The following is a 16,143-nucleotide window of genomic DNA, read 5'->3' on the forward strand; positions in this document are numbered from 1 at the left end:
CTCGTCTGTCACAATAAATGTAATGCATTATAATTTTCTGAATTACAATTTTTTTAATAATCTAAATATTGTATTTATAATTATTTAATCATTATATATTGCATTTTTGCTATTTATGGGGCTTTCTCAGCAAATATTTACAGACACGATTATTTGCGATTAATGATAAAAACACCTAGCACACAAGGGCTGACTATTATCGACAACGTCGACAATAAAAAATTGTTGACAAAAATGTTCGTTGTGGAATAGTCGTCTGATTTCATTTGAGATCGTTTGAAACGCCAATGATGATGCGGGAGTGCAGCACTTGATTGACAGCTCACAGTCCAGACGCACTCCAAACAGATTAAGCTGAGGTAGATCACATTGTATAATAATACAAAAATGCAAAATAAGTAAATACAGAAGCATCCTTTATGAAAGTTTGTGTCGCGAGAGAGTTTCAAAACTTCTTCCGGTTGATACAGTTTCCCGCGCGAAGACGCTCATCACTGGCGCACGCGCACTGCAGCTAGATTTAGTTTATAGCGATTGCTCGCGACACAATGAATTATAATGTGTCTGTCACGTGTGTATCTTATGCTGAAGTAAATCGGCACTATAAAAGAATATATAAGAAATGTATAAGCTCTATAAAGAAGAAAGAGTTTGTTTTTTGTGAGTTAAAGATGGATCGACATCAAGTGAACAGAAAGGTGAGAGGGTGCAGTCTTCGCCCATTATACAATGCAAACAAATTATTAGTCTTTTTAAGTTTGTTTTCTAATATAAATATCTAAATCTCCTTCTGTACATTTACTTAAGCAGCGATACTGCAGAAGAAAAAATTGTTATGGGAGAATTTTGAATATAATATTTCATTAATTTGAATATTTAAATATAAAAAAATATCAAAAAGTCCTTAACACTAGATACGATATATACTTTTGTTTTTAGAGCATTTATGTTGAATATAAGTTTATTTTGTCTTTACTGCACAGGCAGAAGTTTGAACAAGTGAAACAATTATTAACTTATTATATATATTAATATAATATACATTCTCTTAAAGCAAGTGTAAATATCTTATATGTTGCTTCTCAAGTAAATGTTTCTTGTTTTAAGGATTTTTAGACAATGTTAAATGGAAAACAAGACAAAAACATTTGATAACAACAGGATTTTTTGCAGTGAAATTTTTAATTAAACAATAAAAATCAATTTAGTGTTTCTCTTTAATTAATAGTGTTTCATATTTGATATTTGTCAAATATGATTTTGTCCTCTTTATTGTTCGTAAGCACGTTTAATACAACCTTTAAAGTCAGGGTACAAGCTGAATAATCGGTTAAGAGCTAACGCTTAATCGTTGCAATAATCGCACTAATAGTCGTTAGATTAGCCGATTATAAAAATAATCATTAGTTGCAGCCCTGTAGTACACTAATATTTTTAAAAGTGTATAAATAAAAGGCAGTACTACAAATACAACCATGATGGATAAATACTATTTCATTAATATCATCATTATTGTTGTATGAGAATGAAATGACTTTTTACATTGTGGTTATGAGAATTTGGGGGGCTTATTATTGTCATGAGCATGTCAACGCAAAGAATCTGAATGGTCCTTTAAAAGTTATTTATATCAAATTTGCTGTTTCTTTTGATGTTAACGTGTAATATGACCCTGGTCATACCCTGACCAGCAAATCTTAATGTTGATGAAGTTCATGGATATGTTATACATCAACTACCCAGGAAACACCTAAGAAACTGCCCGCGCCGTCCAGCGCCGACATCAACGCCGTCCTAGAGGTTACGAAAGCCGAGGATGCAGCCATTAAAGAGGACATGTGCTACGGCCACAAAAAGTCTCTGTCCGATGCCACGATGTTGGTGCACAGCAGCGGTGAGGAAGAGGAGTTTGAAGACGACAGCGGCCGACACACGCCCCAGTCTCAAGATGCGGTGGGCGGACCCGAGCATCACCTGACGCCGCTGGGGCGGCCCCTCGCAGATCCGCCCGCTTATCCGTTTAGCCACAGCATGGAAACCGTCCTGACGAACACTCTCGCGTACCAAGCCCACCCGCTCATCCGCAAGCAAGATGAGTTGGGTCAGTTACCGCCTCTTCGAGAGCCCGGACACATGGTGCCCTCAGTGTCGGAGGGAGATCTGAGTGGGCATGGACGGAAGCACAGGAGAGACGTCCAGAGAGACGTGCTTAAGAGACCTGCCTCTGATGTGCCCACCGCGCGGAGGAATATCGATGGACTTCCACCAGCAGTAAGTTCACTTCAGTATGAAAGTCAAAACAATTTTGCTTCTTGTTTGACGTCATCTTTGTGAAGTCTTGCCAATAGTTGTTACAGTATTTTAATGCCAGTTACAGCTAGAGGTAGACCGATATATCAGTTTTACTGATTAATTATGCCGATAGTTGCTTTTCGGAACTATCTGTTATCATGAAAAATCCTTATTTATTTATTTTTATTCTTCATCAATTAACCTCATCTGGTGAAATATATAAATATAAACTCTTCATCTGGTCAATATATGGGCTATAAAAAGCTTCATTTGGTAAATACTTGCATATTGAGCATTGCACGGATGCCAAGTCTCTGTAATTTCAAAATAAGAGTTCCCGGTGTATTTCGGACTTGATTTAAAAGTCGTTTTATTTATCAATTAAATAGACTATCGGGCAATTAATTGGTTAACAGCCTTTTCCACTACCGTAATTATTGATATCAGCATAATCCACTATCGGTTGATCTCCAGTTACAGTAGTAATTAGCGGTAGGCCGATATATCGGTGCCGATAGTTGCTTTATCGAACTATTGGTTATCGTCAAAAATCTATGCTGATAGTTGCCGATAGTTTATAGTTTTTATTATTTATTTATTTATTTATTTATTTATTTTATTATTCCTCTATTTCGCTGATATTTTTTATTTATTAATTTTAATGAAGCGAGGGCATGCGAAGACAAATGCGACTATATGGAAACGTCTCTCGTCAGCACATTCATCGTGTTTCCAACTTCATATATTGTGAATAAGAATCAAAATAATAATACATAGGCTATAAAAAGCTTAATTTAAGTATTTAAAATGGAGCACTGTAATGGTGTCAAGTCTATGTCATTTCAAAATAAGAGTCCCTGGTGTGTTTCAGGCTTGTTTAGAGTTAAAAGTCCCACGTTGCACACCCAATCTTTTTTTTTATTATTTTTATTGGGATTTTGGTTGAAAAAATAAACTACATCTGGGATTTTATACATTTTTACTTTGGCCTCTATGTCTGTGTCGACTAAGAAAATGTTGTAACATTCTGTGAATCGATTTTAAAAAACTATCGGCATTTTCCACCACCTTAGTTATCGTTATCGGCAAAATCCACTATCGGTCGACCTCTAGTGACAGCAGCAATAGCAAATAAAAATTATATAAAAAAAAGGTCTATTTACTTTTTGTATACATCACTTGGAAAGAGAGAGATTTGTGTTAAAAAGCCCTCCAAAGATTTAAAGACGAGTTGAGCGCTATGAGGTCATTAGATATATTGTGTGTAAACAGTCATTATGTAAGTATTTCCTTAAAGGTTCCTTGAAGAGAAGCGCAATATGATTAGCAGCACTAATGAGTTTATACCAGGAACTAAATGCATCTTCCTCATTCTATTAATAGTTTTTTTAATTTCTTATTAAAGTCTAAAGAGCCGAGTCATCTATATGTAATAGACTTTATTTTGATATATGGACTAGGGATGCACCGATCCGATACTGAAGCTTTCAGACGGATCGGGTATCGGTCCGACGAGCCTGATCCAAATCCGATACTGTGTGTTAGTCATGTTTGTTAAGGTCAAGCTAAAAAAAATGGCATAAAATAACCATAAAAACACCATTAATGTAGTTCACATGACACGTGCATTTTATTCAAAGCCTCTTGAAGACGTGCGATAGCTCTGTGAATCACAAAAGTATGTTTTTAATAAGTAAATATATCAAATGCACACGCAGCTCTAGTGTGTCAGTGAATGGTGCTGCTCTGTTTACACACAGACACGCACGGCTATTTTTAGCCTTCACACGGTGCTGCTCACGAACAACATCTCAGATGTAGATGCTCAATAGTTCGGTTCACTTATAATGTGCATTTAGAACCAGAATTTGAATAAGAAGTGAATTAAACTACTGTGAACTAGCCCACAAACAGACACATACAGGACGTCCTGGAGAGTTCTGAATGTCAAAATAAAAGCGTGAGTGTTTAAAAGTTAAAGGTGCACGTTTGAGATGTATTACTATTATAATATATTATTATTTGTTTACAAATGATGATAATATTTAAGTTGGATGGGTTCCAAAACAATAACTGTGTGAATGAAAAGTGAGCTGATATCTTACACACAAATTAACAAAACAGAGATCTGAATCCAGATACAAGTTGAAAAGTTTCTTTTCTACTGATGATTAATACTGGAATTACTGTTAATTTTGCTGCTATAAAGTGTTTCTTAATAATCGATACATTTATATTGAAATGATGTTTGTTACAGGTTTGTGTTTCTTTATATATTAAAGTAGGGATGTCCCGATACCACTTTTTCCACTTCCGATCCGATTCCGATAACGGAAATCTCAGTATTGGCCTATACCGATCCCGATCCGATACAGTGTTGTTTTATTGCATAATCAGTTTATAATATCTTTACATTATTGTGTGGAAATAATTGGGTGTACTCTTTAATATGTAAAGAAACACAAACCTTTAACTACACATTATTTCAATATAAATGTATAGCTTATTAAGAAACACTTTATTATTAACTAGCATACTGGATACTGGCACTCCCTGAGTTCTGATTACACGCACCTGCATATCATTAGTGGCTAATCAATGACTGCATAAATACCCCGCTTTCTCACCCGCGCGCGCGCACACACACACTCTCTCTCTCTCTCACTTTCACACTCTGTGCCTGTTCTCATCGATAGTAGAAAGTTCTGGAGTCTCAGAAATACTATGTCAAACATGTGTCTTCATTATTGCCTGCAAGTATCATAAAATTGTTGTAAGTTATCTCTTTCATCGTGTCTATACACTGTCTGGATATTACTTACCTGCTGTTTGCCACTCTGCTTAACTGAATTTACTCACAATGTTTACATCACTGTTTCAATCCTCTGCTCAATAAACACTGCAGAGTTCATATCTCTGCTGTGAGTCTCTCCATGACAGCTATAACTTTTAAACCCTCACCCTTTTTATTCACAGTTTAATTCGCTTCTTATTTAAATTCTGGTTAAATGCACCTCCAGTGCCGTTCTAAGTCCATATTATAAGTGAACCGAACTGCTGAGCATCTACATCTGAGATGTTCGTTTGTAGCGCTCAAATATTGTGCACGGGTGAAGGCTATAAATAGCCGCGCGTGCGCGCGTGTGTGTGTGTGTGTGTGTGTGTGTGCGCGTGTGTGTGTGTGTGCGCGTGTGTGTGTGTGTGCGCGTGTGTGTGTGTGTGTGCGCGCGCGTGTGTGTGTGTGTGTGTGTGTGTGTGTGTGTGCCCGTGTGTGTGTGTGTGTGTGTGTGTGTGTGTGTGTGTGTGTAAACCGAAGCACCATTCACTACCGGGCTGAAGCTGCACGTGCATTTATATGTTTACTTATTAAACACAGCCTATTGCAATTCACAGAGCTATCGCGTGTCTTCAAGTGGCTTTGAATAAAATGCACTAGTCTTATGAATCGCTTTAATGGTGTTTTAACAGTTCTTTTATGTAATTTTTATGCTTGACAGTAACGAATACAGAGTATCGGATTTGGGTCGGGCTCGTCAGACCGATACCCGATCCGTCTAAAAACGTCAATATCGAAGCCGATACCGATCTAGGTACTGGATCGGGACATCCCTATATTAAAGAGTATACCCAATTAGTTCAACACAATAATGCAAAGATATTCTAAACTGATTATGCAAAAAACATCACTGGTATCGGATCGGTATCGACCCATATCGGAATCGGAAGAGAAAAAGTGGTATCGGTGCATCCCTAATATGGACAGCCCTGAATGTCAGTAATCATGACTGAACCCTAAATTAATTCTGTCATCATTTACTGACCGTTATGTACTGCTGTGGGACACTAGATGTTTATCAGAATATTCAAGCTGCTGTTTTCCATACGATGGGCCAGAAACACTCATAAAGGACAAAAAGCACCATTAAAGTAACAGAAGTGTTATTATGAGAATATGGAGACTTGGGAATTGGACGTTGGGAGGCTTGTGTTATTAGCACTATGCCCACCTTGCTTTAGTAAATATATGAAGGTGAATAATGCTTTTTAATTAAGAGACTACGTATATAATCATTGTACAGAATACTGTATAAAATATCAATGATAAAGTGCATATTACCTCATTCTCACTTGTGTTCATTTAGTGACAAGATGTAAAAAAAAAAAACGTTTTATTATGTATTATTTCTAAATAGATTTTTTCATTCAATGCCTTTATAATATTGAATCTACAGGGTGGCCCAAAAACAAAATAGGGTCACTAAGATTGATTGCTCATATCTTATAAATGTATAAAGACTGGGTCTGTGTAGCTCACCGAGTATTGACGCTGACTATCACACCTGGAGTCGCGAGTTTGAATCCAGGGCATGCTGAGTGACTCCAGCCAGGACTCCTTAGCAACCAAATTTACCCGGTTGCTAGGGAGGGTAGAGTCACATGGGGTAACCTCCTCGTGGTCGCTATAATGTGGTTCTTGCTCTCGGTGGGGCGTGTGGTGAGTTGTGCGTGAATGCCGCGGAGAATAGCGTGAAGCCTTCACACACGCTACGTCTCCATGGTAACACGCTCAACAAGTCACTTGATAAGATGCGCGGATTGACGTGTCAGACGCGGAGGCAACTGAGATTCGTCCTCCGCCACCCGGATTGAGGCAAGTCACTACGCCACCACGAGGACTTGGAGCGCATTGGGAATTGGGCGTTACAGATTGGGGAGAAAAAAATATATAACAAAATGCAAAAAGGCGTTTGCACGATTTTTTTTTTACGACTTTTTGTCCCAAACATGCATGTAAACTTTATTTGCACCAATTGCACACAATAAAGTGGCGCCTTTTGGCGATACACATGGGCTGTAATAATAGACGCATTACTTTAACGCAGAAATAATCCGAAACTTGTAAAGTTTTCTGTTTTAAAGAAATGTAAACAACAAAATGTCATCACTGTGATGTCATCGTGAGCAACAACATGCTACAAATAAATAAGTAAATCGTTTAGCTAAGTTTTGGATGTTTGGACCACTTTTATGGTGCTTATTCATCCTTATGGAGCTGGAGAGCATCCGTCTCCATGCACATTCATTTTATGGAAAAGATCAGCCTGAACATTCTACTAAACATCTACTTTTGTATCCGATTTACAGATGTAAGTATGATTGGGGTCAGTTATAACAAATACAATTTGCACTTGATCCAACTAGTATGATATGAATTCACACCATAGACGTTGGCTCCTGCTGTTAGTGCCTTTTATTTTCATTTAATTGGAAATTAGTGAATTAGGTGTTTCTTCTCTGGGGTGAGGCTGATCACTTGAGTTTGTACCTCCGTTGTGATGAATGCCATCCAACAGGCCATTTGACACCTACGGTGGCATTCCAATAAATCCCAACAGATCCTTAAACACTGTCCGTTTTCTTCTCTTTCTGTCCATCGTTGTCTTCTCACATCAGGGTATGAAAAAGGGGCGCTCGGAGGTCAAGAAAATGGGTCCACTGAAGCTTGCGGCACTTAATGGACTGACTCTGTCCAGAATGCCTCTGGCCGATGAAGGAAAGGACGACCCGGAGAACGCTTCTAATGACGAAAGAGTAAGTACTGCCTTCAGTTTGACTAGTTTTTGGAATGATCGTTTTAATCGGTGGTTTACTGATATGGGATGTTTTAATGGCCAATGTGAACGTTAAAGCAAAAGGGGAACAAACCGTCAAGAAAAAAATGCAAAATATAATTTTTACTAATAGTCTCCAAATATTGGGTCAATGACGTGACACATTTGTTTTCCTGCCGAGTCTATTTAAGTTATTCAAAAATACATAAAAAATGCATTTCTCACAAAACAATTACGGAGGGGCTGTTAACAACTATAGGTCTTGTTTGAAAGCTTAGAAGCTCTACTTTCCAATGCATGTAAACATTATGACCAAAACTGAACAAGTGCTTTGAAATATGAAGACAAATCAGAAGTGTTCTGATTTGATCCTGTATTTAACACAAATTGCACTTTAAATATTGCAATCAATAAAAACATCAAATTGATCAAATAGTCATGTGTCATATGTCATTGGAAAGCTCTCAGAGTAAAATACAACCAGAATATTTGTTTGACTCACAAACAAAAATATAGCAAATAAAAGCTAAGTATATGACAATTATGTTGGTCACTTATAACCATCATTGATTGTTTTCCTTTTCAAGAATTTCCATATTTTCTGTCCATTTTAGTTGCGTTTACTCGTAATGTTTGAAAGTCATGTAGGCACTGTGTATAATGAGATCGCAGGTGGCAAGAGTGCTAATTGGGTAATGAATAAAACAACACATTTGCATCTTTTCTTATTTTTAGATTTGTTCTTGCAAATTCATTCTTGCAATACCACAGCAAATAATGTATTTATTTATCTATTTGTGTGCATGGCTCCTGACTAACATTTAAGAGTGGTAGCTCTTTACACAGAAGGAACGTTCAGTGTATCCATAGTTACAACTGTGGCATTTGCCACATAAGATCATTGTAACCAAAAGTAAAAGCATGATTGGCTGTAACCATAAAACAAATCATAAGAAAAACACATCCGGAAATTAAATAGTATTCTCTCACTATTATATTGATGTAAGTTCATGATATATATATATATATATTTTTTTTTTTAACATCTGTGACGTGTGGATTGAAACCTTTTCATTGTGCAGATTTCTCCTTTATTCCTTTTCAATGCTGTTTAGAATGTTGGGGCCGTTTAATACCATTTTAAACTGGTTTAATCGTCGACACATTATGGGCTTTCATAGAGGTTTTAAACAAATAATCAATGCCAAATTTGTGACCCAGCCCGTGCTTCTCGCCGCTCTGTTTAGCGCTTGAGACCGGTCCATGTGTAAATGCACATCTCTCCGCTGATCTGTCCATTGAGCTGCCCTGACTGATAAAGCCAGGTTTGAATGTTTGCCGTTTGATATTTCTCATACAGAACAAAACACGACAGTGCACAATCAGAGAGTCAGCCAACTTTGCAGTCGCACCAATGCGACCTCTTGCCAAGTTTAATCTCACTGTTAGGAAAAATAGTTGAAAAAGTAGTCTCAGTCCAGAGCCCTGATTTATTTGATGGAATCTGATAGTTTTCCACAGCACGCCTGACAATCTTTCACGGCACGCTAGTGTGTTGCGGCACAGTGGTTGGAAAACATGGACTTATAGGAGGTGATTATCTTTCAAACGAGTCCACACACAAGATAATCAGATGTATAGATCATTAGATAATCCACATGAAGCACAATGTTACATATGACCACCAGGAGATGGCGCCAAATACACGACACAGACTCAATGATGACTCAAATGACACAGAATGAAACTCATTCTGTGAAATCTCATGACTAAAATCATGTCTACATGCTATGCAAACCTTTAGTCATTGTTGTGTTTGCATGTGTAATTAGTTCTTATGTACAATTAATATGTTTGATATGTTTGGAGATGTTTTTGGACACTATGATCAATTATATTTGTAATGGTATAACTTTTGATTGCTTTATCGTATAAACAACATTTTTCTCAGATACAGATGACATGATTTGGAACAAAACAAAAGCCATTTTTCAGAGTCACCTTATTTATTCCTACTTTATTCCTAGATATATAATTCAAAATCAGAAAAATATGAAAAAGTCCATTTTTATATATATATTATATATATATTCATGTGATTTTTCAGAAGTTTCTTAGGCTGAGAGTCTCAATGTATCATAATCTATATCATTAAAATGTTTTTAAAGTTTTCTTTATAATGATACCAAACACTTGACCCTCCTTGTTTTTTGTTTAGTTTTTTTGAGTTATAATCCTTTAATTTTGGGATTGCCAATGAAACAGGAAATCTTTTAAAACATCTTCAGAGCTTAAAGGGTTAAAGTAAACCGTCTGGAGAACAAATAAAAAAATCTGTAGTTTGAAGCTAAAATTCTTGAAAAAAGTAATGTTGGAATATTAATGTTATTATTATTTCTTAAAGAAAATAAGCAGTGAAACAATTTAGTGTAAAAAATAAAAATTACATGTGTTTATCATATTTTTGTTGTATATTATATTATATAAATCAAAGTCAGTTGGTGTAACCAACCTGCAGGTAACCAGAAATTTCAATAATAATAATAATAATAATGTTTTAATTTTGACATTTTTATGAAAAGCCACATTTTGTTCAGGAATGGATTAACCCTAAGAAAACCCATTCATATTACAGATTAAAAATGCATGATATTTGCTTAAAACAATACCTTGAAAAATATGTTTGAAAACATATAAATATATGTATTCGAGGAGCAAGGAAAGTACTTTAAGGTTAAACACAAGTAAATACATTTTGTGTAGAAAATGCCTTAATATATATGAAACCAACATGGACTTGAAAAATGAATGACATTAATTAGGTCATTGTGTTGTGAACAGACCCTCATATCCTGTGTGCTCACTGTGCAGTGTAAAGTACTGGAACAGCGTGTGGATCAGGGGATGGTCTTCACGGAGTACGAGCAGGTGGCCAAAAGACGGCCCAACTGTGAGTGCACGATCGCTCAGATGCCCGAGAACGGCGACAGGAACCGCTTTCAAGACGTCCTGCCCTATGATGACACACGTGTGGAGCTGGTGCCCACCAAAGAGAACAACACTGGTTACATCAACGCCTCGCACATCAGGGTAAGCTACAGTACCGCGAGCATGTCTGTCCTGTAATCTGATAATTCAGAGAGTCAGCCAACTTTGCAGTCGCACCAATGTGACCTCTTGCAAAGTTTAATCTCACTGTTAGGAAAAATAGTTGGAAAAGTAGTCTCAGTCCAGAGCCCTGATTTATTTGATGGAATTATTTGATAGTTTTCCAAAGCACGCCTGTAAATCTTTCGCGGCACAGTGGTTGGGAAACACGGACTTATAGGAGGTGATTATCTTTCAAACGAGTCCACACACAAGGTAATCAGATGTATTGATCATTAGATAATCCACATGAAGCACAATGTTACATATGACCACCAGGAGATGGCGCCAAATACACGACTATATATATGAAACCAACATGGACTTGAAAAATGAATGACATTAATTAGGTCATTGTGTTGTGAACAAGACCCTCTGTCACATCAGGGTGAGCTACAGTACCACGAGCATGGCTGTCCTGTAATCTGATAATTCACCCAAAAATTAATGTTGTTCCAAACCTCAATGACATTATTACAGGGACAATTCGCCCCGGAGCAACCTGGAGTTAAGTGCCTTGCTCAAGGACACAATGGTGGTGGCTGTGGGGATCAAACCAGCAACCTTCTGATTACCAGTTATGTGCTTTAGCCCACTACGCCACCAGTCAGATATGGGCATTCAGACATAACCAACCTATCTGCATGGGTTGCTTTGGTAACGACGTAGGCGTACCCACGTGACGATGCTTTCAAAACAGATGCGGGAAAAATGGCGGTGCATCATCTCGCTCTCCAAATAAACGGCCTGTCCAGTCGCTGTGTAGTGAGGGGTGCGGTGTTTTCCACAAAGTACTGAGTGGTGGGAACGTAGTCTTTGGGACCTTTTACGATGACAGGTGGCATGACCATTTTAGAATGCGCAAGGGTACATTGCCGTTAGGAATACTTCCGGGATTTCCTTCACCGATTTTTGACATTATCGTTTGAGAGTTGCCAGAGCGTCCAGACCGAGACGCACCTGAAAAAAATCATATTTCAGTCGCATTTGAAACCACCTCCCGATGTGGTTCGAATCAGATTCTGACAAATCAGATTTCATTTGGGGGTCGGACTATCAAAAACTCATCTGGATATGCAAAAAATCTGGGTTTTAGTGGCAGTCTGAACAAGGCCTTAGTGTTGAGTGTCTCTCACACAAATCTATCGTATTGTGTAAGAAGACTTGGTATGTAGCACTTGAGTAATATGGACTACTTCATTTTGGAGCTTGATAGCCTGCGTTGAAAAGCAGCTAAAACAGAATTTGTCCTCTTGTGTTTCACTGAATAAAGAAAGCCAAACAGGCTTTAAACGACATGAGGGTGAGTGATAACGGACTTCTCTTTTCTGTGATTTTATCATAATGTCAATGTATTCACCAGGTTACGGTAAGCGGTAAGGAATGGACTTATATCGCGTCTCAGGGTCCCCTCACCAACACCTGCCAAGACTTCTGGCAGATGGTTTGGGAACAAGGAGTTGCCATCATCGCCATGGTTACCGCGGAAGAGGTGAACATGAAACCTGTTGTGCTTGAATCTGAAGTGTAACACTTTTGTTACATTGTTTCATTATTAAATTGTTGGTTTTGTAATGTGACTTGTAGGAGGGGGGTCGCGAGAAGAGTTTTCGCTATTGGCCTCGTTTGGGCTCCCGCCACAACACCGTTACATACGGACGGTTTAAGATAACCACGCGCTTCCGTACGGATTCCGGTTGTTACGCCACGACGGGACTGAAGATCAAACATCTTCTAACGGGGCAAGAGCGAACCGTCTGGCATCTACAGTACACGGACTGGCCCGACCACAGCTGCCCAGAAGACTTTAAAGGGTTCCTCTGTAAGTACAACACACATTCATTTCATTAACCAGCCTTGCTTTTGGATCTTAACCAAAGTATCCCAGAAATTGTGCATTGAATGAAGCACAATAGAGTTTCCTGACAGAAATAATTCTCACCCACATGTTGTTTCGAACCTTCATAACGGTATGTTATCACGATATGTTTTAGTCTGTGATGGCATTCAAAGCTGAAGCATGTAATTTTTGTGACCATACAGAATTGCAAAAAACCCACAATGTTTTCAAAACAGCTTTCTGAATACGCCCCTTGCCTGCAGTTATTCAAACAGTCAGATTGTCCCGGATCTGAGCTGGTCGCACAAAACAAACACAGGAATTTTTATAGCACCACAGAGAAAATGAACCTATGAATGGCTTACCTACAGTTGTTTCTGCATATTAAGCTGGGATAGAATGAAGTATTTTAACACTGATTAAGTTACATACTTCAGCTTTAATGCACCACTTGAGCGTAATACGTTTTTGTGTGGCGTGCCCCAAGGCTCTGTAATCGGCCCTTTTCCATTGTTCAGTTTGTGTGTTTTTAGACTGGTGTGGCTCTTTAAACTGCTTTATTTTTGTGTCTCAGCATACTTGGAGGAGATCCAGTCGGTGCGGCGACACACAAACAGCTCGAGCGATCCAAAGAACACAAACCTGCCGGTTCTGGTGCACTGCAGTGCTGGGGTGGGCCGCACGGGTGTGGTCATTCTCTCTGAAATCATGATCGCGTGTCTGGAACATAATGAGGTACAGATGTCCTGCGCTTACAGTGGCATAAATGTATGAGACAATGAATGCATGTCAACAGCTTCTCAGGGTTAAATGGTCAGTAACCAGGGTGAAGTGTATACACGGCTTACTGTTGGCATGAGAGAGGGTTGCTAAGAATAGACAGGGTTCCCGCAGATCCTTAAAAAGTCTTAAAATGACTTTTAAGGCAGTTTTCTAAAAATGTAAGGTCTTAAATATATTAAATGATACAACAAAAGTCTTAGTTTTAATTTAAAGAGGTCTTCAATTTGGGGATGGAAAGACAGGAATCGTGATATGACCTAATGTGATTATCAAACTTCAAAAGAATACGATTTAATTAATTAAATGCATGTGCTGCGTGGTTGAGTGTGAAAACATGGCACTGTTTGTGCTTTGTTGCTTGGGAGTTTGTTTTCTGCTGTTGCTGAGCAGTTTACAATCATTAGGCCATTTTATTAGCATAAATTAAAGGGCAGTACAACAAATACTGCCATGATTTACAAAAAGTTACAATAACATTTATGGTAAAATTATTATTATTATTATTGGTTTTTTTTATTGGCATAAATTAAAGGGCAGTACAACAAATACTACCGTGATTTACAAAAAGTTACGATAAAATGTATGGTAATTATGTTTGGGTTTTTTTAGCATAAATTAAAGGGCAGTGCAACAAATACTACCGTGATTTACAAAAAGTTACGATAAAATTTATGGTAATTATTTGTTATTTTTATTAGCATAAATTAAAGGGCAATACAACAAATGCTACCGTGATTTACAAAAAGTTACAATAAAATTTATGGTAATTATTTGTTATTTTTATTAGCATAAATTAAAGGACAATACAACAAATACTACCGTGATTTACAAAAAGTTATGATAAAATTTATGGTAATTATTTGTTATTTTTATTAGCATAAATTAAAGGGCAATACAACAAATACTACCGTGATTTACAAAAAGTTATGATAAAATTTATGGTAATTATTTGTTATTTTTATTAGCATAAATTAAAGGGCAATACAACAAACCGTGATTTACAAAAAGTTACGATAAAATTTATGGTAATTATTTGTTATTTTTATTAGCATAAATTAAAGGACAATACAACAAATACTACCGTGATTTACAAAAAGTTACGATAAAATTTATGGTAATTATTTGTTATTTTTATTAGCATAAATTAAAGGACAATACAACAAATACTACCGTGATTTACAAAAAGTTACTGATAAAATTTATGGTAATTATTTGTTATTTTTATTAGCATAAATTAAAGGGCAATACAACAAATACTACCGTGATTTACAAAAAGTTACGATAAAATTTATGGTAATTATTTGTTATTTTTATTAGCATAAATTAAAGGACAATACAACAAATACTACCGTGATTTACAAAAAGTTACGATAAAATTTATGGTAATTATTTGTTATTTTTATTAGCATAAATTAAAGGGCAATACAACAAATACTACCGTGATTTACAAAAAGTTATGATAAAATTTATGGTAATTATTTGTTATTTTTATTAGCATAAATTAAAGGGCAATACAACAAATACTACCGTGATTTACAAAAAGTTACGATAAAATTTATGGTAATTATTTGTTATTTTTATTAGCATAAATTAAAGGACAATACAACAAATACTACCGTGATTTACAAAAAGTTACGATAAAATTTATGGTAATTATTTGTTATTTTTATTAGCATAAATTAAAGGGCAATACAACAAATACTACCGTGATTTACAAAAAAGTTACGATAAAATTTATGGTAATTATTTGTTATTTTTATTAGCATAAATTAAAGGGCAATACAACAGATACTACCGTGATTTACAAAAAATTAAGATAAAATTTATGGTAAAATTATTATTATTGGGGTTTTTTTTTTATTAAAGGGCTGTATATACAAATTTGGAAAACACTCCAGATCATTACTACTGTTTTCTGATGGTCACTGATTTGTGTTTGTACAGATGCTGGACGTCCCGACTGTTCTGAAGTTACTGCGACAGCAGCGTATGATGATGGTACAGACGCTTTCACAGTACACCTTCATTTACAAAGTCCTCATTCAGTTCCTGAAGAACTCCAGACTGATCTGAGTCCAGCGCTGGCACGGAGGTGATGCCCTCTGTCTGATCACCTGATCTCTCAGTTCGCTGTTCGCTCCGTTCTTTCTCGTGAAAGAATCAGACAGCAGGCGTGCAGCGGCGACGTGTCCTCTGCTTCGAGCCGGGACTCGAGCGGAGGCAAGAATGAAGGATGCTGCATGCCGGCCCATTGGAGCGCGCTCTATTTAACCAGTATTATAACACAGATTTCACTGTGAGCTTTTACACGCCATTACGGATGTCAGTCCCAGCACTTTTATTTTGCTGCACATAGCAAATGCTGCATCTGTATTATTTAATATAAAACACTGAACTGCGATGGTTGTTTTATAGTGGCTTCCTTGTGGATTTTTAGCATTTTTGCATGAAGGTTTAGCAAGCCAAAAT

At 36.9% G+C, this 16,143-nt stretch overlaps 1 protein-coding gene across 4 annotated transcripts in view; it reads left to right on the forward strand.

Moving 5' to 3' along the window:
* Positions 1-15,766, forward strand: part of ptpn21 (protein tyrosine phosphatase non-receptor type 21) — a 42,140-nt gene extending 26,374 nt beyond the window's left edge. For 2 of the 4 annotated variants that reach the window (XM_052146147.1, XM_052146149.1), the window contains 7 exons: positions 1,744-2,271; positions 7,747-7,884; positions 10,746-10,994; positions 12,415-12,543; positions 12,639-12,873; positions 13,466-13,626; positions 15,619-15,766. In XM_052146147.1, the coding sequence (XP_052002107.1) occupies positions 1,744-2,271; positions 7,747-7,884; positions 10,746-10,994; positions 12,415-12,543; positions 12,639-12,873; positions 13,466-13,626; positions 15,619-15,747 (1,569 nt within the window). In that variant the 3' untranslated portion in view covers positions 15,748-15,766. The remainder of the gene's footprint in view (positions 1-1,743; positions 2,272-7,746; positions 7,885-10,745; positions 10,995-12,414; positions 12,544-12,638; positions 12,874-13,465; positions 13,627-15,618) is intronic. The other 2 variants (XM_052146148.1, XM_052146150.1) reach the window with 1 other exon arrangement.
* Positions 15,767-16,143: the final 377 nt, after the last annotated feature.

The sequence above is a fragment of the Xyrauchen texanus genome, chromosome 16 (genome assembly GCF_025860055.1).
Source record: "Xyrauchen texanus isolate HMW12.3.18 chromosome 16, RBS_HiC_50CHRs, whole genome shotgun sequence".
Lineage (NCBI taxonomy): Eukaryota > Metazoa > Chordata > Actinopteri > Cypriniformes > Catostomidae > Xyrauchen > Xyrauchen texanus.